Source organism: Dipodomys merriami, unplaced genomic scaffold, assembly GCF_024711535.1.
Source record: "Dipodomys merriami isolate MVZ:Mamm:240054 unplaced genomic scaffold, mDipMer1.0.p SCAF_1, whole genome shotgun sequence".
In the NCBI taxonomy this organism is placed as follows: domain Eukaryota; kingdom Metazoa; phylum Chordata; class Mammalia; order Rodentia; family Heteromyidae; genus Dipodomys; species Dipodomys merriami.
Window position 1 is genome coordinate 41,966,224 of NW_027202270.1, and position 25,947 is coordinate 41,992,170.

Consider the following 25,947-nt stretch of genomic DNA (forward strand, 5'->3'; position numbering starts at 1 on the left):
TTCAAACCTAGGCGTATCTTTTCTGTTAAAAGATTTCCTTGAGGCCAACCCAGATCCTCCCAACCTCTGCTTCCTCCTGTGGAAATCCACAGTAATCTGCATTTTCCCCTGGCCTGTGGCTGAGACTGGGCCACATTCTTCCATGAACACTCTAGTCATTTCCATTCTGTCTGAGCCCTCAAGTACAAGACAACCAATCTAAATAATAAACAAAGACTATGTCCCCACCCAGCCCAATTTTTATTTTTTACAATAATGAGTGGAACATATTGCTTTCAAAGAACACATAACACTGGAACATAGGAAGAGAGTCACTATCAAAAGCTTTTGAAGTACATGGTAGCTAGAAGATAAATGAAATCAACATCAACAAGAACGTGGGTGGGTGGTACTCACACCCAAAATAAGCTGAAGAAAACATGCCTATAAACAGTCAAACTAGTTGGGAGTAGTGATGCCTGACTGTAATCTCAGAACTCAGGAAGCGGAGGCAGGAGGATATCAAGTTGAAAGCCAGACTGAGCAAAATTGCTAGACCCTGAATCAACAAGCAAGCAAGTAAACTAATGGCAATCAATAAACAAAATAAGAGCAAATCCAGGGAAGTTCCAAACTCAGAGGGATATTTACAATAACACAGAAGGGTTCTAATTGACCATCAGGATAATTTATTAAGGAACTGTTTTCAGAGCATTGAGTCCATAGCCTTCTGCCCCTAAAGAGGCAGAAGGGCGCTAGTATTATCTGGCATGGGGAGGACAGAGACAGGAGAAGGCTTGGAAGGCATATGCAGCAAGAGAGAAGGCAAGGGAACTCCATGAGGAAAGACATGGCCATAGTCGACCACCAGGATGAAGCCCTCCTTCCTTCAGCATCATGGCAGGGACAGTAGATAGGGTTGTTTTTTGGTTTGTTTGTTTTTTGTTTTTTTTTCTATCACTGTCAGAACAAATGACCACAGATGTAATGGCTTAAAAACACACACAAGCCAGGCGATGGTGGTTCACACCTGTAATCAATCCTAGCTACTCAGGAGGCTGAGATCTGAGGATCGCAGTTCAAAGCCAGTCTGAGCAGGAAAGACTGTGAGACTCCTATCTCCAATAAACCACCAGAAAACTGGAAGTGGTGCTGTTTTTTGTTTTGTTTTGTTTTTTGTTTTTGTTTTTGCCGGTCCTGGGCTTGAACTCAGGGCCTGGGCACCGTCCCTGAGCTTCTTTTGCTCAGGGCTAGCGCTTGAGCCACAGCACCACTTCTGGCTTTTTTTTTTTTCTGTTTATGTGGTACTGAGGAATCAAACCCGGGGCTTCATGCGGACTAGGTAAGCACTCTACCAGTAAGCCAATTTCCCAGCCCATACCTATCCATTTTTGAAATGCAAATGTTCTTTAAACAGCACCATTTATTGAAAAGCCTTTCTTTTTCCCCACTTAGTTCCCCCACCAGTCCCTCTGAGATAAATCAAGTGATCTTCCAGTGCAGATTTGTCATCACTAGACTCCAATCTGTTCTGTTTTATCTGAGGATCAGTTTCATGGTGACACAGAGGTTCCTATGGACCCAACAGAAATTTCCTTTCTACACTATTATTTTATTCTACTGTTCTATGTCCTGGAGCTGGTTACTTTATTCAATAATATGTTTAATAAATATATAATGGTAGGCTAATATAGAAACAACTTATGTTTTGAGTAGGAAGACTTTCCATCATATTTAGAAGAATAATCTGAGAGACTGTCCCATTATAGTTTGGTATAGATCTGGGGGAAGGAGGAAAGAAATGGCTAACTTTATCTTTTATTTATTTATTTTTTTGAACTCTGGGCCTGAACACTGTCCCTCAGCATTTCAGCTCAAAGCTAGTGCTCTACCTCTTGAGCCACTACACCACTTCCAGTTTTCTGAGTGGTTTATTGGAGATAAGAGTCTCATGGACTTTCCTGCCCAGGCTGCTTTGAACTGTGATCCTCAGATCTCAGCCTCCTGAGTAGCTAGGATTACAGGCGAGAGCCACCAGCGCCCAGATTAACTTTATTTTTAATTTAAAAGAACTGCCACTTTGGGGCTGGGAAGGTGGCTCAGTGGTAGAGCGCTTGCCTTGCATGCATGAGGCCTTGGGTTCCATTCCTCAGCACCACATAAGTAGAAAAAGCCAGAAGTGGCGCAGTGGCTCAAGTGGTAGAGCGCTAGCCTGGAGCTGAAGAGCTGAGGGAGAGCGCCCAGGCCCAGAGTTCAGGCCCCATGACCAACCAAAAAAAAAAAAAAAAAAGAATTGCCACTTTGTCAACTATATTGTTACCAGACATTCCTCCATCCCTGCTCCCCAGAGTTCATGAAGGGTTTTGAAGTATACTGAAAAGGCTCTATGTTGTGACTAGGGCTGAGGTAAGAAAGCTGAAATAGCTCATAAAACCAACTCCTGATTAAGAAGTTATCATTGTGGTCCATGGTGCTGAAGCAGATGTATTTCTATGTAGAAATGTAAACAGCACAAGATTCTCGTAAACTCTTTGTTATGCTAAGGACAGTTGTGTAAATAGTAAAAAGAAACAGCCAAAGATCCTTTTCAGATTTGAGGGAGCAACCACACTAATATTTATATCACCTGGGAACCTAAGTGCCAACTACAACATTATCCCCAGGGCAGCCAATCAACAAGAAAAACTCTTAAATCAGAATAACAGGTGTCCATAAAGATTATATGCATACAATACGGCAATAATTTCTACAATTTCCACCATCTCAAAGACTCCTTTGTTCAGATAGTAATTCCAATGATAAGTTTATAACTTAAGAAGAATAGAAGGTACTGATAGGAGCTCTTGTGAATATTTGCATATGACTTTACAAGAAAAAAAAGCTGAAGACTTTGGGAGGATTCATTTTTATACCCCACCACATTAGATTCTTTGGCCAAGTTTGAAGATAAATAAAAGTGACATTCCCTTTGCAATTACAGTGAAGAAGAACCTAAAAAACAAAAAAATCTTTTCATCTGAACTTTTGTTGTTGTTGTTGGCGAGGGGCTTGAATTCAGGGCCTGGGTGTTATCCTTGAGTTCTTTTGCTCAATGCTAGCACTCTACCACTTTGAGCCATAGCTCCACTTCTGGTTTTCTGGTAGTTAATTGAAGATAATAGTTTCGTGGAGATTTTCCAGCCCCAGTGGGCTTTGAAGTGTGATCCTCAGATTTCAGCCTCCTGAATAAGTAGGATGATAGATGGGTGCCACCAGCATCTGGCCATTTGAATTAACAATGAAGTTCTGTATTTTCAGAGCTAAGTTCTGATCTGATGTGTCAATTCATTCACATTATAAACAAAATGCAGACCTATACAATTTTAGAAATGGGAAAAGATAGTTACTAAAGAACAGAATCAGATTGATAGCACACTGCTCCTGAGCAACATGGCTTCTAAAACACAACTTCTTCAACAGTATGATTGTCAACTACAATACTGAGCATGTATAATATATAATATGCAGTATGCATGATTCACAATGTATAATATACAGACACAACTATGTGTGAGACTGGGATAAAAGTAGTTCAGAGGGGTTGGGTGTATAGCTCAGGTGGTAGAGCACCAGCCAATTAGCAAAATTGTCAGATACCAAGTTCAGTCCTGGTCTCAGACAAAACAGAAAGCATTCCGATACACAAGGAGTTGGAATATTTACTTCTTATGTGTCTACTTTTGAGAAGTTGCTTGAAAAACAAAAAGAAACAAAGAAAGGGGAAGACTAGTGATCCTGGAAACAGCAAAACAACCCCCAAAAGTAGGAAAGGGAAGTTCTAACAGGACGTGGCTGTACAGCAAGCTTAAAGAGTCATCAGTGGAGATTGGAGAAGCATGTAATATCTCTGAAGAGAGATCAACAGGAAAGAAGAGGTCTATGGAGGAGTGAAATGGTAAATGAGAGAATAATTAATAAAATAGCCAAGAGACAAAAAAGAATTTTTAAAGAAAATAAAATAGAAAAGTCAACAATTTGAAAACACAGATATACAGGGGACCCCTTTGTTAGGTTAGCTGAGTCACCAGGGTATTAGAATAAAGAGCAGAAAACAACCTCAACAGATCAGGTCAACTTTAATTGAAAGTTGAAGAGGGATACCATGGTAACCTGAGAACAGTCAGGAGACATAAGGTGTACTAGGGGAATAGGGACTGGAGGGACTTAAGTAGGGTCCTGGGTGAAGGTAGCTAGAGGATACAAAAAGTTTTGAGGCAGGCTTTGCAACTTTCTGGTTTCGGCCTGAAGTAATTAACGCAGGCCTGGTTCCGAGAGTCTGTTGTGCAAACCCACTGAGCAGGTCTTGATTCAGCCAGGTGTGGCCTGCTTTGGGGAATTCAGGCACCTGTTAACCGGGAGGGTGAGAGGGTGGGCTTTCATATTTTGGGGACTGCAGATTCCCATTACACTTGATCCCAAAACAAAGACAGACAGACAGGCAGGCAGGCAGGCAGGCAGGCAGGCAGGCAGACAGGCAGGCAGACAGACAGACAGACAGACAAAGAGACCCTCCCTCTAGGGGTATCCCAAAATCCCACTTCTCAGGGAGTTGAGCAGCATGTGTAAACTGAGGAAGAGTCTTCAAAGGTGGCCCTCTGTAACCAATGATCTGATAAGTCCCAGTGAACACTGGAGGAAAGGAATGTAAAGTTGAAGGCAGCTTTTCATAATGTCAATCTGCACTGGAGGAGGTAGGAAAGCCAAAGTATGCATCTGTTGCAATTTTCCAGGCTTGGAGGAGGAGGAGGAAATTAAAGCCACCTTAAGGGAGAAGAGAACAATCAGGCTGACATTTCAAAGGCAAGCTACACCACACAGGTACCAACACTGAAGAAAAGAGTGAGTATATTCCCAAGATTTTTGAGGCTATGGTGAAAGTGCTTGTCTAAAATTGCTACTTAAAAAAAATTACTGCACACTTGCTTTGCCTTCTCATCCTTGCCTCCTCCTCCCTCTTTCCTCCCCTTGATCCTTCATGGCAGAGACTAATGGTGCATGTTGTTCCCTTGATGCAAGCACTAGGTCCTACAACAAAATAGTAGGCTCTTGGCTAATGCTGTGGTTTCTGCTAATGATTACTGTGCTGCTTCAACACATCAAAGAAGAAAAAATTGGGGGGAAGTTATTTGGTGCATAAAATAATAATGATGAAAATGGAGCTTAGCAACATGTCATTTGGAGAAGTAGAATGTTTTTTCAAAATATTTCTTCCATAAAATATCTCACTTTAATATTCCTTTCTTTTGCAATCTTCATGTTTGTCTCTATGTAGAATTAAAACCAGGCAAGTATAGAAGATCTGACTGCAGCCAAGGAAAATTGAATCTAAATTTTTCTTTTAAAATCTTTTTGACTGAAATAAACAAGCTCATTTTTAGGAAGTAGAGCCTAGGGGTGCGTGTTCTATATCCTGCTTGTTTCCATTTCTGAAGGGAAAAAAAAATGTTATTTTCAAAGAAAGCACTAGATGGCACTTGTGATGTATTCAATAGTTACCTTAGATCCTTTCTGGAAAAGATTTGATTGGGAAAAAAAGGTAATAAATATTAAAATGGGAAAATCATCATTACAATAATGATCAGTATCTTATGATTGTGTTTACTGTGTTACTATGTATGAGCAAAATCTTTATGCAGTACTTGCATTTAAAATCTAGCCTTTACTTTAAAAACTGGGAGAGGGAAACCAACATCTCTAATATATGAGAACCCACATCACTAAAATAATGAGAAAAGGAAATGATGTTTGATTACACAGAGATTGACTGTAGGTGTTTTTAATAGTTTCTCTATTCCATTTGGAATATTCTAGTTTGTAAAAACAGATTATGAAATATATTCCAATATCCATCTGATCCATCTGTTGTGTAAAGCAAAATAAGTCATCATTAATTTCAAATAAAGCACTATAGCTAAAAGGCTTTTTGAGTAATACTAACAAAGAGAAGGGAAGGAAGGGAGGAAGAAAGGGAGGAAGGGAGGGAGGGAGAGAAAAATTACAGCATAAAGACTAATGTCAACAAAGAAAAAGAGAAGGAAGGAGGGAAGAAAGGAAGGAGAGAAGGAAGGAGGGAAGGAAGGAATTAGTTAACAATTTCTGATATTATTCAACTACTGACATAAAGACTTTAAACAAATACATTGCTTTCTATTACTCAATGAGGCAATTGTTTGACAAGTTGCTTAATGATCTCATGTTCTCTTTCTTCCTTCCTTCCTTTCTTTTTTCTTTTTCTTTTATTTTCTTTTTCTTTGCCAGTCCTAGGGCTTAGAACTTAGGGCCTGGGCACTGCCACTTAGCTTTTTTGCTCAAGGCTACTACTGTACCACTTGAGCCACATCTCCACTTCCAGCTTTTTAATGCTTAATTGGAGATAAGAGTCTCATAGACTTTCCTGCCTGGGCTGGCTTTGAACTGAGATCCTCAGATTTCAGCCTCTTGAGTAGCTAGGATTACAGGTGTGAGCCACCCATGCCAGCTAAAGACTATAAGCTTTTAAGAGACAAACAAATTGAGAAGATCCTATTTAAACTAGAAAGTGCCATTGCCAAATACCACGGCAGCCAATGTAGCCTATAGATCCTCTAGGTTACTGTATCTTTCCCCTACCTGTTGTCTAGCCTTTGCAGAAAACACTTCATGCATTAGGCTCTCTAGTGGCTTTCCCTCACTTTCATATCCTTCTCCTTTGTTTCATTTCTTGTTCCTTATTTTAAATGTATTTTTTTTGCTGTGCCTATGTAGGATAATTGAACACAATGAAATTCTTTGGGAACAAGATGGGTTATAAATAAATTAATAATAATGCTAATATGCTGTCTTGTAATTGCACTAATTTGTGGGTTTGGGATGGAATTGACATTTTGAAGGTAGTATCTCATGTAGTAGTAAACTCAGCATGTCAGAACTCAGAGCTAAATATGCAAAGCAGCTACAATGTTGAAAAAAAATCTTATAACTATATAATAGGTTTCTTTGGAGGCAAATGATAGGAATGGATTCTGGCTAACTTAAGCACAGATGTACTACACAGATGGGTTACTAGCCAGGAAGTTAAAGGATTAATGGGGACCTGAAGCCAAAGCTGGACACAAGACAGGAATTTTGCCAGCTCTTAGAGTCCAGGCAACAGGAACAACTTCTGGATCGTGTCTGGGTGCTGTTTTCTCAACCTTGTGTACCCCTCTTTGGAGTCCATATTGCTCAATGTGTTCTTGGTATTTACAAACCTACAGCACTAAGAAATATGTGTAATTTAGTGTGGAATAAAAGGCATCTTTGGAAGGTTGCTAAAGTATAAAGTCATATAAATTTGCAATAAGCAAATATCCCACTAGTCCACTTGTCTTACCTGGGGTCACATGTAGCTCCTTGACGGTAGTGGGATGCGAAATGTTAGTTTACCTCCCTCCCAAGACTTTCCACAAAGGTGGGGAGGAAATTGAGTACTGCAGGAAAATATTCTTACTATCCCCCCTTAAATAACCATGTACACCTCTCTAGCAAGAGTAGATTGTACATTTCTCTGTTGTGCTATAAACCTTTATTGAGTTTCCCCAAGATATAGAACCTCAGAATGTGACCTGGTGCAGAACCAGAGTAACTGCAGATGTAACTGGTTAAGGTTCAAGTTGAGATCTCACTGGATTAAGGTGAACTAAAAATCCAGCAGGTGTCCTTTATAGAAACAGAACAGCACACATAGAGAAGGCTATGTGGATTTGGAGGCAGAGGTTGGGACGATCCATCTACCAGCCAAGGAATACCAAAAATTGCTGGTGACCCTCAGCCTCCATAAGTTACTAACTATAACTTATTAACTTCAGAACTTCTAATATCCTGATTGGTAAAATAATATATATCTATTGTTTTAAGTTATTCAGTGAGTAAATAAGCTCTTGATTTAAACATGAAAATGTGTTTTACCACCACATGCTCAGCCAGGTTATCTAAAATATCTCCATGTGCCTTTATCAGGGAAAGAGGAAAAGACCCATCTGAAGTGTTGCAGACCTTCTGCTCTTCTTAACAAAGTCTAAGCTCTTGGAAAGCTAGTTAGCCAGAGCCTGGCCTGCTAGTGCTTTATTAAAGTTTAACCGATTTGAGGAAGGGAATTATTCAAATCCAGCCTGCTCTTGTCATCCTGTTCTACCTAAGTATGTAAAATAAAAACTCTGAGAAACACTTGGGAGTCAGGCTGGAGCCTGGAGTCAGGCTCACTACAAAACTAGGACCCAATCATAGGACCATAGAATGCTTCTTACTGTCTACATTACCATTACGATTCATCATAGTTTTCTACCTCATATACCATGTTGGGCTACCAAGAAAAAATTACATGGCATAAAATAAGGCAAAAACAAAAACCAGTTTGGAAGACAGAAAAAGCATCAGAACCAGATGGAGGGGTTATAAAAGAGGAAATTACCTATGATTAATGTGCTAAGAGCTCCAATGTACAAAGTATGCAACATAGAAGAACACATACCCAGATGAAGAGATAGAAATCACAGATATATATATCAAACAAAAACTGCTACAGAAATGAAGAATGCCTTTGACAACCTGGTACCACACTATAATCCTAGTTAGTTATGAAGCTGAAATCTGGAGGACAGCTCAGACAGAAAAGTTTGTTAGACTCCATCTCCAAAATAGCCAGCAAAAAACTGGGCTGGCCAGATGCCGGTGGCTCATGCCTGTAATCCTAGCTACTCAGGAAGCTGAGATCTGAGGATCATGTTCAAAGCCAGCCCAGGCAGGAAAGTCCATGAGACTCTTAGCTCCAATAAACCACTAGAAAACCAGAAGTGGTGCTGTGGCTCAAGTGGTAGAAAGCTGAAGAGCTCAGGGACAATGCCCAGGCTCAGAGGTCAAGCCCCACAACTGACAAAAAAAAAAAAAAAAAAAAAAAAAAAGCTGGGCTGACATCCTGTCTCAAGTGGAAGAATGCTAGCCTTGAATGACTGAGGACCTGAATTCAAACCCTAGTACAGTACTGGAAAAAAATGTCTTTGCACATAGATGAGCAAAGACTCTCTGAACTTAAAAATCTATCAGTAGTGGGGCTGGGAAGGTGGCTCAGTGGTAGAGCGCATGCCTTGCATGCCAGAGGCCCTGGGTTCGATTCCTCAGCACCACATAAGCAAAAAGAAAAAGCCGGAAGTGGCACTGTGGCTCAAGTGGTAGAGCGCTAGCCTTGAGCTGAACAGCTGAGGGACAGCGCCCAGGCCCAGAGTTCAGGCCCCATGACCGGACCCAAACAAACAAACAAACAAAAATCTATCAGTAGAAACCTGAAAGATTAAAAAAAAACAGCAAACAAATGATTTTAAAATGGAAGAAAAGAGATAATATCCAATAACTGTGGGAAAACTGCAAAAGATGTAAATATATATCATAGAAATGCCAGAATGAGAAGAAAAACAGGAAAGAATGGAATAAATATTTGAAGCAATAATGATTGAAAATTTCTCAAATGTTTGTTTAGATGTCAAACCACAGATCAGAGGAGCTTAGACAACACCAAGAAGAATATTCCCTCAAATCATACAGAGCTATATCATTATCAAAGTGTAGAAAATTAAAGAACAAAGTCCTGAAAGAAATCAGGGGGTAGGAAAATATCCCACCTATTGATGGGCAAAGCAAGAATCACATTTCATACTCCCAGAAAAGACACACACAAGAATATAATGGAATGAAATATTTAAAATATTGACAGAAAATTACCACCAACCTAGGATTCTGCACTCTGTAAAATTATTGCTCCGATGTGAAGAAGAAATCAAGACTTCTTCAGACAAACAAAAATATAGACGTTTTGCTGCCAGTAAACAGGCCTTACAAAAAGTTCTTAGGAGAAAAAGCAAATAATATAGGTTAGAAACTAAGATCTACATAAAGAAAGGAAATTCATCAAAAAAAGGAGAGGAAATAGGACAATTTTGTTATTATATGTACTCACACTACCCATAAAATGGTATAGTATTATTTGAAAGTAGCTTTGGAATAGTTGTAAATGTATGTTGCAAACTCTATGGAAACAACTAAAAAACCTTTTACAAGTATAACTGATAGACAAAGAACATAAAGAAAATTAGGATCATATAAAAGGCTCCCAAAAAAGGCCAGGCACTGGTGACTCATGCCTGTAATCCTACCTACTCAAGAGGCAGAGACTGTGTTTGAGGCTAATACAGGCAAAAAGTTTGTGAGATCTTATCTCAGACAATAGGTGGATTCTGTGGGAGTACTCCTGTCTGCCCCATTATAAGGGAAACTGAGATAGGGAAGACTGAGTCCCTGCCCCAACAGAAAAAGACAGTCATGATGACTGTGGGGGAAGCTCAGGAGAACTCCAGACCTATAATTCTTTTTTTTTTTTTTTTTTAAATTGTATTTTATTTTATTTGAGAACATACTGTACAGAGGGGCTACAATTACATGGGCAGAATAATGCATACATTTCTTACCAAGCATTGCAGCCTCCTCCTTTGTTTACCCTTCACTTCCCTTCCCTGCCTCCCCCCTCCCCCCACCCAATTTTACCCCCCTCCCCCCACCCAATTATACCCCCCTCCCCCCCCCACACCGAAATTGTAAAGCTGGTTTTGACATGACATTTTGTACTTCTCATTGTTGCAACAGGTCCACCTGAATCCTTAAACGATTTGTTTGTCCCCATCTCCTCCACATGATATACTGATATCAAATATAGTGAAAGCGGGGGTTACACTGTGGGGGAGGGACATACAAAGCAATAAAGGAATAATCTTATAAATGCATTAGAAATACATGCATGAAAGAAACGAAAACATTAAAATACATATTTAAGGGTTCATTTTCCTAACATCACATTATCTGGCCTTTTCCGCTTGACTCATACCTATACTAGATATTGCAAATAAGGGAAACCATGGGACCTATGCTTCTTTGGGCCTGGCTTACTTCACTTAATATAATTTTTTCCAAACCTTTCCATTTCCTAACAAATGGGGAAATGTCATTCTTTCTGATGGAGGCATAGAATTCCATTGTGTATATATACCACATTTTCTTGATCCATTCATCTACTGAGGGGCATCTGGGTTGGTTCCATATCTTAGCTATGGTAAATAATGCTGCAATAAACATAGTTGTGCTGGTAGCTTTAGTGTGGTCTTGTTTGTAAACATTTGGGTAAATGCCCAAAAGTGGGATTGCTGGATCATAGGGGAGATCTATGTGAAGTCTTTTGAGGAACCTCCATACTGCTTTCCAAAGTGGTTGAACAAGTTTACATTCCCACCAACAATGAAGTAAGGTTCCTTTCTGTCCACATCCCCTCCAGCATCTGTTGTTATTAGAGTTCTTGATTTTTGCTGTTCTAACTGGAGTGAGGTGATATCTCAATGTTGTTTTGATTTGCATTTCTTTTATGGCTAGGGATGTTGAACATTTCTTCATGTGTCTATTGGCCATCCTTCTTTCTTCTTCAGAGAAGCTTCTCTTTAAGTCTTTCGCCCACTTATTTATTGGGCAGTTGTTTCTTTGAGGATTTGTTGTTGGGTGGTTTAATTTTTTGAGTTCCAAGTATATTTTTGATATGAGACCTTTGTCCGTTGTATGGCTAGTAAAGATCTTCTCCCAATCGGTGGGCTTTCTATTGATCTTGCCAGCTATGTCATTTGCCCTGCAGAAGCTCTGCAATCTTATGCAATCCCATTTGTCCAACCTTTCTTTGATTTGTTGTGCTTCCGGGTCTCTATTCAGAAAATTTCGACCTGAGCCAAGGAGACCTAGGGTTTCTCCTATTCCATCCTGTAATGTTTTCAGAGTGTCTGCTTCAGACCTATAATTCTTGAAACTAAGTGTTGGTGGTTCCTCTGAGGGCTAGACTCTGGTGATACATGAAATCTGTGGCCTAAGGACTCCCTAAACTCAAATTTTCCTTCTAAATAGAATACTAACCATGGGGGTGGAGAAAGGGGGTTCAGAATATGGCCTGAATAAAAGCCAGTGATCTGAGGAGCAGGCCTTCAGATTCCTGGGCTATTCCAAGTGGAGAATCTGAAAGTGGCTAAATCATGAATGTGTCAGTCTGTTTTTCCTTAGGAAGGAAACATGGTAAAAATAAATAAATAAATAAATAAATAATATACTGGATTGTGAGGAAGGAAGAGACCATCTGCCTCACCAGCCAAGGCATCTTTATCAAGTTCATTACCCTCACATCCAGAGGCCACCCTAGCCAGGGTTGCAGTGACACCAGTGACATTTCTCATAGTAAGAAAAGCCGCTCCTGGGGATGAGGGAAATCCTCCTTGTAAGCCAACTTATCAGTCACCTGGCGAGAGGGAACTCCTTCCTCCCACAAAGGGTGGTACTACTCAGCCCAAGGCAGCACCACACAAGTCACAGCTTTGAAAACAGATAAATTCATTGCCATGGAGACCACTCCTTTGCTAGGAGGATTGTCAATCAGATAATTTGTGCATGCAGCAGAGTCTTATAGAAGTCTGATTTGGCTAGTACAAGCAATAGTTCCCAGCAGGTAACAGCTGGGAGGTTGTGGCTGGATGCTTATTCTCATCAGCTTGAGAGGGTCCTGACGATGCTATTCAATGACCCTCTGAGTCTGATAGGATGGAGCACAGTGTACAAGTGAGTCAAGTCAATCCCAGGTGGGCACCACTCGGTATCTGAGGCAGTGCTGGGGTCAGGTAGAAGACAGTAGGGGATAGATGCTCACAAAGAAGTCCAAGAGCAAAAACACAAAACGCAACAACCAGCTCCAATATTGAGCCAAGGACTTGAGGAAGCAGGTGTGTATAAGAGACCAGAGCAAGGTTCACCTGTGGGAATACCTCCCAGGAGTTTCTTGCAAAGATTTCTTTCTTTGAGTTGGTTAGGTGTTTCTATTAGACCTGACATAGAGCTTTAGAGTAACTTTTGCTCAAGGGCATCTTCAAGGGCCTGATAGACATTAAATATATGATAAACATATCCTCGTCAGACATTTTATAAACATATGTCTATAGCAAGAGTGATTACTGGCTATTAGGCCACTTATGCTGTGGGCCTTATCTCTTCAATGCATGAAAAATACATTGACTTTAAGATAAATTTATGTTTTCAGTGGCTGATACTACTCTGCTAGCTTCTTTGGACACCATTTTATCGATCTGAAATCTCTTTGTACATTCATATTTTATTTGTTGAAGGTCTTTTGATCTCAATTGTAGCAGAAGCTGTGAAGCATTCTTCTCTGTATTGGTCAGGAACTTTCTATACTTTAGATCTAGAGTGAAGCTCCAATAACAAATGGGAATTTAAAATAACAACTTTAAGAGACATTTAACTTTAGAAAAAAATGTAGGTGAATATTGTTATGACCTCAATGTAGGAAAGATTTCTTAAATAAGATACCAAATGTACAAACTATAAAGGAAAAGATTAGCAAAAAGCCATATTTTAGAAAATAACATCTCTGAAGAAAGATAAGAGGAATTATGATTGTTTCTCAAAAGCTAAAGCTTTAAGAGATGGTGAAATGATTGCACTGTTTTCCACAATGTGTTCAATGTATTGGCTTCATTCTTGAATGTGCCAGAAAATGACTTCACCCAGTTTCACCCACAACATGAACTTTCTAACTGGGATTTGAAAATGGCACCATAGTGAAGAGAGTGTGTACTTATAAGAAATGAAGGCAGTGATCACTTTCACTTTGTTTCACTTTTCCCTACAAAAGAAAAACCAAAAAAGAAATGGGAACAGCTACTGAAATGGATTTCTGAAGATGCCAAGTTCAATGTGCATTTTTGCTATAATGAGAACACATCCCATAGAGCACTGAGACTAGAAAATTTTTGCCTTCCTCGTACACAAATATTCCTGCTTATCCTTAAGACAGAGTGATAATTTCTAGTTTATTGCCAAAGTGAGTATTTCCTAACCAAGAATTTTCATTAGAATGTGAAAAATCTGATATGGAGAATCTAAATATATATGGAGAGACAGACAAGCACATCTTGCTGTTGATTTAGAATATCTGCCTGGGACCCCAGAGTCTATAATTTTAGGAATTATAACCCTGGATGGTTGCAATCTGAATGCCTGGTTGAGAATTAATGGGACAGACATTTGGGTTCCTGGCTGAAATTGAGAATTCTGCTTAACTGTAGTCCTCAGTCCTTACAACTGCTCTCCACTCCCATCTTCTTTCTTCTATTTGCAGTAAGCACACATGCAAATCAAATTGAACAAATGCTGTGCACCACATGGTAAATATGGGCTTTACCACTGATCTACATCCCCAAAGCAGGGCATGAACTTTTAATAGTAATTTTTGTTTTGACAAAAGCCTAATGGGTTTAAAAACAAATAAAATCCAGTCAGGTGTGGTGGTGCATGTCTGTAATCTCAGCCTCTCAAGAAGTAGAGGTAGAAAGATCTGGACCTAAGACTAGTGTAAGCAAAACCACGAGACCCTACCTGAAAAACAAACAGAAAACAAAGGGGCTGGGGGACATGGCTCAAGTGGCAGAGTAACTGTCTAGCAAACACAGAGCACTGAGTTGAATCCTAATATCACCATCCAAAGAAAGGGGGGAAGGAGGAGGAGGATGAAGCAGAAGATGAGGGGGAGGAGGAGAGAATTTTTTTTTACTAGCTACTAGGGAAACATATGAAATACACACTTTAAATAGTTTTCTAGTATTACTATGAACATTGTCTCCAAATAATAAGCCTATGTTGGAGAGTCTGAGTTAAACCATACTTGAGGAAATAGCCAACTACAATATTAGCTATAGGCTATGGAAACCTAGACCTCAATTAAAACTGCATCAAGAAGCTTACTTTTATCAACTTTAGTTTCCAATAATGGTCTGTAAACCAAGTGCCAGGCCTGTTGGCCACTAGGCCTGGGTAATGTTTTTATAGTTCAGAAATCATGAGTTTTCTTTCTTTTATCAACTTTTCATAACAAAAAAGTCTAGGGAGAGCTTGAATAGAATTAGGGTAAAAGAAAGCCTCAAAAACTTTTCTAATTCTAAGGACATTTATAGAATTAATTATTGGGACACTATTATATTCAGCCTATGTCACAATGGATGAAAATTCCTCATCATTTATTCTGCTTTAGCCACTGTCAGTTACAAAAAAATGATCTTGTTACTCTGCTACTACAGAGAGACTTGAGTTCAGGCAATTTTCTGTCAGCTCCACTCCTTGATAGTAAAAGAAGTGGGCTAAGAAAGTGCAGGTGTTTCCTTTTTGTTTCTCTAAATTTAAAAACTTTACAAACTCAATTTCAAACCTTAGGAGGTCAACATGTATTTATGAAGGGCCTACTACATGCTAAGCACTAGTCTAGGCAATAATAATACTATGGAAATCAGTACTCAGAAGGGACTTTCCACTTCAGCCAGGAAGGAGACTGGAAACCCCAAAGTACTCTACTAAAATGCTTCTGGGGTCTGGGAAGGTGGCTCAGTGGTAGAGTGCTTGCCTCCCATGCATGAGGCCCTGGGTTCCTCAGCACCACATAAACAGTGGGGGAAAGCCAGAAGTGGTGTTGTGTGGCTCAAGTGGTACAGTGCTAGCCTTAAGCTGAAGATCTGAGGGACAACACCCAGGCTCAGAGTTCAGGCTCCACGACCAACAAAATAAAATGCTTCTGAGGTATGATGATCTGAGGTCTTCCTACTCTCTCCCCCCCTTTCTCCTTTCCTTTTTTCCCTCTCTCCTTCCCTTCTTCCTTTTTCCCCTCCCCCTCTCTCTGTATCCATCCCTCCTTTTTTCCCTCCTCCTCTTCCTGCTTCCTCTCTCTCAATAGCTCTCAATCTGACTCCTCCAAAGTCAAAGTTAAAAGCTGAGGTTTTTCTCTGCTTCCTCTTTCTAGTGTACAATGTTGGTTCATATTTAATCGAAATACTATTCAAATTAGAAAATGTGCTGCAATCATAGGATTTTTTTTTCTTTTAAAATTGCCTATTAGAGCTGGAGACATAGCTCAGTGGTATAGTGTGAGGACCTGAGTTCAGTCTAACACACACACACACACACACACACACACACACACACACACACACACACACACACAGCGCCAATTAAATTTGAGAACCCACTTTTACATGAACAAACTAGGAGTAGAAACAAGTGTATTTTTTCTTTCATTTTCATGTTCCTGTTCTTTGACCTTTCAAAAACAAATGGTCCAAACAAAACCACAAGTCATGAAATAGATCACCTGTACCCCCAAAACTATCATGCTTTATCTTCTTGTTTCTGTACCCTGGTTTATCTAAGACACTGGTTTAACTTGTAATTTTATAACCCAATTCTGTTTTTTTATTGTTTTTCTGCTTAACTTCTCATGTGCTGGCCCAAACAGAAGCCTATGCCTATTTAACTATATTTGAGCTGGCAAAGTTTCACTTCTTTACACTGCTTTCACGTGACTGTTTCAGTAGTAAAATGAAAAGGAGAAGGAAAAAGTATGCACTGCATACATATATATGCATATATTAAGATAATTTCTGATAGCTCAAAAATTGAATTACTGGCAGGGGGGAGATGGGAAAAGAAAAAATTGAATTATCCTAACAGATCAGAAATTATTTTTAATACAATAAGAAAAAGTTATTGGGCTATAAACATAGCCCACATTTTTTGAAAAGCTGGAGTAAATGAGAAATCCAGTTACTATAAAAGAACTATATCATAGTTGTTTGTTTACAGGGGTAAGAATTTTATTTCTTCCAAGGGCTATTTGGATATTTATAATATCATCAAAGGCCATACAAAATTATTGAAATAATTGTCTTATCTTCAGGTAATAGAATGATAGAAAATAATGGAATTTTAGTATTAGAAAGAATATTAGAAACTCTCTACCAACTTCTTTTCTTTATTGCAGATGAGGAAATATATAGACACTTATCAACTCCTTTTCTTTAGCCCTGCCAGTGAGTGCTATCAGCTGTTTTGTAATATCTCTTAACCTGATGCCACATTTTCACTGCCATCAATCCAGAGTAGGTCTTCATTTCCTTATGCCTTGATTCTTTCCAAAGTCATCATACTCTTTTTCCTGCCTTCAGTCTCTCAACTAATCCTAGGAAAGATTCCAGATCACACATCCAAAGACACTCTGATCATTATGACATGTTCCTCCTGGGTGTTTGGGGGGGATGAATGGGAATGTAATGGTTTTACTGTGGCCAAGGGATAAGGTCCAAACTAACTAAAGGAACTTCTTACAGGTTGACACTAACTTAACTTCCAGTAGTCCTCTATAAGTCAAAGCTCACTAAGTTCTTGAGTTAATCTTCCTATTTTCTGTTTAGCTTAGAGATAACTGAGATGCTCAGAACTTTTTTTTTAAACTCAGGTTCAAGGGAAACAAAACCATTAAAAGTGAAGAAGACAAAAGAACAAACAAGCAATCAGGAATAAGATGTATGCTTTTTTCTATAGTTTCAGTTCTCCTTTTCTCTTGCTAATTTTCATATCCTTTAGCCTATCCTTAGCTGCGATTTAGCTTACTGTGATTTTTCTCAGTAAGCCATATAGTTTTGCATCTTCACTGAAAATGCCAAGATAATAGAAAGATATTATAGTTGCCAGGCAGAACAGTTAAAAGCACAAAGCAAGATTTTTTTTTAAAAGTGCTTGTAGAGATACTAAGTGGGATCAGGCTATAAACATTTAAATTTGAAATCATTTTTATTCCAGAAGGCTAATTACAGCGCTGCTTCAGTTGTCAAAGCGGGGCACTGTATATGGGATCTCTTCATTGCAGGAAGTTCTGGAAGTCTTCCACCAAATACGGATTCCTCTAAGAATGGTGTGGGGATATCCCCACGGTCTTCCCCACAATAGAAATACAAGCCATCACCCACACAGCCCTTACTCTAAACCCAGATCTGGTACTGAACTAAAGCTTTACCCTTTATAATCTTTTGATTTACAAAGTCAAGGTCACACCACTGAGGTCAAGGTGGGAGGCAGGATTCGACCCAGTTCAGCTTCTTTTACCCTCGCTCCTGGGCAAAGACGAAACTAACCAGGAGAGGACTGGCAGGTCACTCCAGGCTGAAGATTAAACAGAAGGTTGAGGGACCTGAGCCTGAGTCAAGGAATTGGAAGGGAAGCCTAGAAACCCCACACAGCGGCCGCCATCTTGCGGTAGCAGGAGGAGGGGGGCAGTGGGCCGGAAGTCCCGCGCTGAGGGGGGGAGAGGGGGGTAGCTTCTGGGCAGTGCCCGACGATGGGGCGTGGTCTGAGGGCAGGGTCACGTGGTTAGGCATCTCAGACTGGAGGCGGGGCCTGAGGGCGGGGAATTAAGGAGAATGGGCGGTACGCGAGAGAGTCTTAGGTCAGGGGCGGAGTCTGGGAGCGGGGCGGGGATGTGCGGCTCGAGGGTTGTGGGCGGGGCCTGCAGGCGGGGCATAGGCTAAGTAGTTTAGGCCTCGAGGCCAGCCCGAGCGGGGCCTGTGGGCGGGGCCTGGAGGTGGAGCGGGCTCTGAGACAGCAGCAGGGGCGGGTCCTGAGGGCAGGGGCGGGACGGAGCTGACAGGGCCGCAGCGGCTTGCCCAGCTCGCATTCTCCGAACGTGCCCGGGCTGCTGCAACCCGCGCCCGGCGCGCTCGGAGAAGAGGGCGATGGGCAGGAGATGACCGGGATTTCCCCGCTGTTTGGCCCTCGAAGAGCACCTGCTCCCTTCTCCTGGCGGTTCCAGGGTTGCAGACCTAGCAGGTGAGAGAGACTCCCGGGGCGAGGACCTCCGGGGTCCGGACTCGGCCTAGCGACCGTGGTAAACCCCCACGCCCGCCCTTCGGGTCCGGGCAGGTGGGCAGCTCCCCGGCGCCCGGCAGCTCAGGCCCGCCGCCCGCGCCCGCCCACCGGGGGCCTGAAGCACTCTCCCGGGGCACGCAGGGACCCCCGGGGAAGGCTTGTGCCCCTCCGGGGGCCGGATGCGCCCCAGTGCGGGGAGCGCCCACCCTGTCATCCTGGGACTCGTCACTGGAGCGCCAGAAGGGCTTCAGTATCTGCCCGTGCCCACAGCCTCTGCTCAGGTACCTGGAGCGTCCAGCAAAATTTCTCCCTCCTTCCCCCTTTTCGGAGCAGGTTAGTCACCCTACGTTGGGACTCCTGGGGGCTGGAAGGGGACCAGCTACCTTGCTCCGAGCCCAGGCTGCCTTTCCACTTGACTCTGGCCTTCCCGGGCTTGTATGGCAACTGCGTTCTGGGCGGTCTTATTAGGATAGGGACTCCCCCTCATTCCTTCTCTTAGAGGGCCAAAGTCTGTCCCTGTAGATAAGGGGAAAGGCTGTGCTCAGCGCTCCCATCATGAATCTCTAGGGAGGACATTTGGTCCCCTGCAAGTAAGTGGGAGTGAATGAATGGGGTGACTGTTGATGTTGGAGAGGGTTTTAATAGTGCCACAGTGTATTGGGCTTTTCCCACGGGATTAAAGGACATCAAGTGTTTGGGGGGAAAATGGACAGCCTACGTACGAATTTAAAGCTTTCTTATTAAAGTTAACACCTCCTCCCCACACATTCATTTCATAATAGTTACTATTTTAGTGATTTGTTGACATATCCCCTAAGCCAACCGACTGTGAAGTGCCCAAATGATTTGTATACATTATATACCCCAGGGACCCGACTTTTACTGTGACAGACCAACTTGTTTATTATGCAATAAGCCTTGTTTTATAGATAAAGAGACTGGATGCACTTTTAACTTTCTTTGTTGTGGTTCCTGTGCATTTAAAAATATGCTGTAGGAAGCATAATTTTGTTCATGTTTATCATAGGAGTAGATAAAACTTTAGAAGTCATTTTTTTATTATTTTGACTCCTTTACCTAGTAGATGTACTGAACACATGAAAAGAAACTTGGAGAGGGACAGGTTACTTTCAAAAGTTGCTCTTTTAGTTTTCAATTAATTGAAAAGTAAACCTGGACATTGCTGCACCTTTTTGACAATCATCTCGAGAAAAAAATGAAGAGCTCTTCCTTCACTGCCAACAACCATTTAAGATCCAACTGAATTCAACTTTTCTTCATTGGTTGGTGTGAAACAGAAATGGTCAATAGTATGGCACAGCTTGTTCCTTTATATCTGTTGGAGAATTCTGAATGCCAAGGAAGTCTGGAGAACAATCAAAAGATAGTGAATCTTATTTGCTTTGTTACCATTCTTGTCATTATCATCAGGACTAATAGTTCTAATGGTAACTGCTACCACTTTCTACAGGCCTACTTTGTAATAAGCTACACATAAATCCATTCCACATAATAGTAAGGAGGTTGTTATACTTCTTTCAAAGTTGAGGAAACTGAGGTTTAAGGAGGCAAAGAAGTGACCCAAGGAATTAAGGCTAAGAATCTGTTATATTCTTTTCACTGAACTACTACAAGTTTAGTTAAAACTGTTGGTTTAAAAAATTATTGGAAGGCTGGGAAGGTGGCTCAGTGGTAGAGTGCTTGCCTTGCATGCATGAGGCCCTGGGTTCAATTCCTCAGCACCACATAAGCATAAAAAGCCTGAAGTGATGCTGTGGCTTAAGTGGCAGAGGACTAGCCTTGAGCTGAAGAGCTGAGGGACTGTGCCCAGGCCCAGAGTTCAGGCCCCATGACTGACCAAAAAAAAAAAAAAAAAAAAATATATATATATATATATATATATATATATATATATATATATATATTGGACTACGTTGTTATGCCTATGCAGTTTAAATAAGAGGCTTCACTATGAATAATAATTTCAAGCAAAGAAATACAAGGATTTTTTAAAGAGCAGCCAAAAGCCAGATTCATTTATTACCTTCATCTTTACCAATATATTCCAAGTACCCAATCCTTCAGTGCTCGAAGTGCTAAATATCTTCCTTTAATTGTTTATCAGCTCCTTCAAGTCTAGGTATTTGTATCAACTAGTAGCTTTCCCAGGACATAATTTGATGGTTGTTTGGTAAACTGCGGGTTTTGTTTATATTGACTGCTCCTATCTAATACAGGTAGAAAAATATTTTTCCTAATCCAGATTAAATACAAAGTTTTTTTTTAAGTGGTTTAGTTTATGCAAGGGAAGCATAGAGAATATTCTCTCACACCCCCATGGATTAGTTGATGATATTTGGCCTGCCATCTGAGTCTTTTTAGTATGATGTGGGTTTCTGAGAACTCAACCTGGTATTGTACATTTCAGGAAGCACAAATGTTTTTACTTTCTACCTTATATAAAGCCACTTGAGATGGTAAACTCAGAATATAATTATTCAAATGGACAATTGTCATATTAATTTCAACTTACTAATAAGAGCTGATTAATTTAGAAGTGTCCAAGCCTTGTGTTCATTGTGTTCCTGGCAGCTGGAGTCTGATAGTTATTGTCTCAGTAGCATACAGAATTTGTTCTTTAGTATTTTCTGAACATCTTTAGAACATTTTGCCACATAATTTGTGTTCTTTAACATTTTCTGAACATCTTTAGAACATTTTAGAGCACATTTGGTGTTTTTTTTTTTTTTTTTTTTTTTTTTTTGCTGGTGTGGAGCTTGAACTCTGGGCCTGGGCACTGTTCTGAGCTTTTCAGCTCAAGGCTAGCACTCTACCACTTGAGCCATAGCACCCACCTCTAGCTTTTTCTGTGTATATGGTGCTGAGGAATTGAACCCAGGGCCTCATGCATGCAAGGCAAGCACTCTACCACTAAGCCACCTTCCCAGCCCCACATTTGGTGTTCTTGAACTTGTTGTTATAGTGAAAAACCTTGTCATTCAGAAATATAGTCAATCCATGAACTAGGTAGTGCCTGAATGAGAACATTGATCCACGAAAGGCCAGGAGATTTATTTAAGTGCAGTTATTATTTTATAATTCATTAGGAAAGTTTTTTCTATTGTCTTTTGCGTACTATGCTAGATGTTAGGAACACAACAGTGAGCGAAAACCATTCATAGTCTTTGCTTCTGGAATATATACAGTCTAGAGAATGATATAGTAGTACATCAAATCACTCTAATGCATAGTACAATTGAGTAGAAAAGTGGCCCAAAGGTAAAGATCATGATTCTGTTTGAAAAAGAATTGTGGCATAGCTATGGAACTAGAGAAGCTATGGAGCTAGAAGAGACAAAACAACCCTGAACTATATAATTGACTTTGGAGGATGAAGAAGGGTTAAGCATGTGAAGGAGTAATGATTAAGTAGAAACCATTTTGGAGTGAATTGTATATTAAAAATTCCTATTGGCATAATGAGACTGTGTTTGTATGTTAAGAGGAAGGTGCTGGAATACCATCATTTTTTTTTCTTTCAAGGCTTTCTTACATTCTACGAAAGGTTGTGTTTGGCTTTGTTTGTCATTACTGTGTGCCAGATGTGATTCAATTATAAGAACTTTACTTGAATAATATCAAAAGTTTCTGTGATATAAGCACTAATATTACTATTAGATGAAGAATTCTAAGCATAAGAAAACTAAAATTATTGGTTCAGAGATGATGTGATACCCTATTGTATTTTTTCTTACACTCAAGTATGAACACAGGCTGGAAGGGACCCTGTGGCTCCAGTGTGACTTGTTAATGTAGCCCTGAAAACTTATAAAATTTCCAGAGTCGGGGCTGGGAAGGTGGCTCAGTGGTAGAGCGCTTGCCTTGCATGCCTGAGGCCCTGGGTTCGATTCCTCAGCACCACATAAGCAAAAAGAAAATAATGCTGGAAGTGGCGCTGTGGCTCAAGTGGTAGAGCGCTAGCCTTGAGCTGAAGAGCTGAGGGACAGCGCCTAGGCCCAGAGTTCTGGCCCACGACCGGACCCAAAAAAAAAAAAAAAAAAAAATTTCCAGAGTCACTGGATGCAGGGATGGATACTCAGCAGACTCTTGAGTCTCTGCTCCTGAGCTCAATGGTGGATCACACAGAAGAACAGAGTATCACTGCAGCCATAATGTCTATGGACCTTATCTTACCCATGTCTATCATTTAACTATTGAATCGCAGCATCAATATTTGAACTGGCCTGTCTTTCAGAGGAAAGAAGCTGTTGGTAACATCACTTCACTAATTTTTTCCATTGTATTTTTCCCTGGTGGTAGTTGAAGAAAGTGCAGATGTTTATTTGGCCATTTAACCTGTAAATAAATGTAGATTTCAGTGTTTACTTTCAGCTAGACCTGTTGTTATTGATTGTCATACTGACTCTTTCTCTTTCTCTTTCTAGAAATCTGGTTGGAATTGGAAGTAACAAAAAAAAAAGCCAATGGATTCTTTTCCTAATTTATCTGCAGAGAACTCAACTATTATAGTCAATATGACCAATAATTTGTCTACAACAGTAACATATGGATTGAATTCCACTAATGACTCGCCTTCAATGTCAATAACAAGGCTTTTCCCAGCTTTACTAGAATGCTTTGGCATAGTACTTTGTGGCTATATAGCAGGAAGGGCTAATGTTATAACATCAACCCAGGCCAAAGGACTGGGAAATTTTGTTTCCAGATTTGCACTACCAGCTTTATTATTTAAAAACATGGTCGTACTTAATTTTTCCAATGTGGATTGGGCTTTTTTATATAGTATCTTAATTGGCAAAGCTTCTGTATTTTTCATTGTATGTATATTAACCTTATTGGTTGCCAGTCCTGAGAGTCGATTTAGCAAAGCTGGACTATTCCCTATTTTTGCTACACAAAGTAATGACTTTGCATTGGGATACCCTATAGGTAAGTTTTTTTTTTAATTTTCAAGTTTCTAAACAATGCTAGTGTTTTAGAAGATAACAAATATAAGTTTTGGTTGAAGTTAAATTCTTGTATAAGAACAAAATCATAATGAAGAAATATTATATGCAAAAGAAGCCAATCTGAAAACTGCATACTACATAGTCTAGTATATGCCAAACATTAGAGGAGAGAGATGGTTGAATAGATAGAGCACAGAAATGTCAGGGCAGTGGAAATACTCTGCATGGCACTGTAATGGTGGATACAAGTCATTATATATTTGTTTAAATCCATAGAATGTATAAAACCCCTAATGTGTGGGCTTTGGGTGATAATGATGTGTCAGTGTAGGCCCATCAGTTGTGATAAATGCCCTCTTCTGATGGAGAATGTTGATAATGGTTGAAGCCATGTAGGTACAGAAGCAAAAGAAGTCCATGATTCTGTGAATCTAAAACTGCTCTAAGACAAATAGTTCTTATTTAAAAATAAATTTTGAGCCAGGTGCCAGTGGCTCATGCCTGTAATCCTAGCTACTCAGGAGGCTGAAATCTGAGGATTGCAGTTCAAAGCCAGGAAAGTCTGTGAGACTTATCTCCAATTAACCACCAGAAAACCAGAAATGGTTCTGTAGCTCAAGTGGTAGAGCACTCGCCTTTAGCTGAAGAACTCAGAGATAGCACCCAGGCCCAGATTTCAAGCCCCACAATCAAAAATTAATTAATTAATAATAAATTTTGATCACTAACCAAAAAAAAACCAATGAGGACATTTTTGCCTTTCCAGCACTTTAAGCAGCCTAATTTCATTTCTATGAATATATATTTTTCTGACATTCTCTTGGAATTTCAACAATGTGTAATGTTGGAATTTTCTAAAAAGAAACATTGTACTTTTCAGGACACTTTTTTGTAAAGAAAATATATATCTAGTAACTAATTTTTATATTTTAAAATTTCAGTTATGTGCTTTTTGGTCATGCATTATCATGTGAAGACCTGACTATTCTGGATATATTTATTCATTCACTTACAGGAAATTGTTCTCTACCAGTGACTGAGCCAGCTACTGAGAATACTTCTGTAAACAAAACTCTTACACAGTGAATTTACATTTTCATGGGCCAAATAATAAAATTAAAATTAAAATCCAAATGGATGGTAACAAGGGCCATAAAAGTAAATAGTGTAGAGGAATGAAGAGATGCTAGTTGAGGTAGTGTGGTTACTTAAGACTTCTCTGATGATGCATCTCTTCTGTGCAGGCTTGAATGGAATATTGAATTGACAATTCAAATCTACCATTAACTTTCTGCTAACTAACTTGCTTATATTCTTCCTTCTTCATTTTTTTTTGGCAGTTCTAGGGTTGAAACTCAGGGTCTCATGCTTGCTAGGTGGGTACTCTACCATTTGTGCCCTGCGCCCTCTTCAAGTTTCTTTTTTAGTAGTTTTATCTTCTTCTCCCACTCCTAATTTACTTCACCACTGGCACCAAAAATATTCCAGTGAACTATACCTTTTGCTTTTGTCCACCTTGGACCTTCCACTACCTTGCTTAACAGAAAGAGAAAAATGCCAAAGAAATCCGATAACTGATAAGTAAAGCAGGAAGCTTAAGATGGAAAATACAATCTATGCTATTAGGTAACTAAGCTATGAATAATAAGAAAGTAGGTATGTGTTCCTTTAAGGTTACTAAATTTTAAGATGAAATAAAGACTTTGGGAAGTAAGAGAATAAAGAGTTTGTATGTTTGTCTATTTCTTCAAGAGAATTAATCATGTAGATTGGCCACTGTGTTTGTAGTTTAAGGAGATGTGCTCAGTACCACAGCATTAAATATTCCATATTGTTATATCTTACTTTAGACATAAGCTAGAAGTATATTGTGATGCTCTCATAGACTGGTTCACTCTTAACTATAGACTTTTTGTGATGGTACTAGGGTGTGATGGAACTAGGGCCGTGTATTTGCTGTTTCCAGCTCAGTAAGCTCCTAACTAAATAGAATGAACATTTGTAACCTTATAGTTTACAAAATACTTTCTTATATACTTATCTCTAAATAGAACTAACATTTGTAACTTTATAGTTTACAAAATACTTTCTTTTATACTTACCTTACTTGAATAGGGCAGATATTATTATCCTCATTTTCAAAGATTGTCTTATCCAAGATTATACAACTAAT

The 25,947-nt window shown here is 39.9% G+C and overlaps 1 protein-coding gene across 1 annotated transcript in view; it reads left to right on the top strand.

Moving 5' to 3' along the window:
* Positions 1-18,576: 18,576 nt before the first annotated feature.
* Positions 18,577-25,947, top strand: part of Gpr155 (G protein-coupled receptor 155) — a 45,451-nt gene continuing 38,080 nt past the window's right edge. Inside the window, exons 1-2 of the mRNA XM_070020671.1 lie at positions 18,577-18,765; positions 23,250-23,754. Of these exons, the coding sequence (XP_069876772.1) occupies positions 23,289-23,754 (466 nt within the window). The 5' untranslated portion in view covers positions 18,577-18,765; positions 23,250-23,288. The remainder of the gene's footprint in view (positions 18,766-23,249; positions 23,755-25,947) is intronic.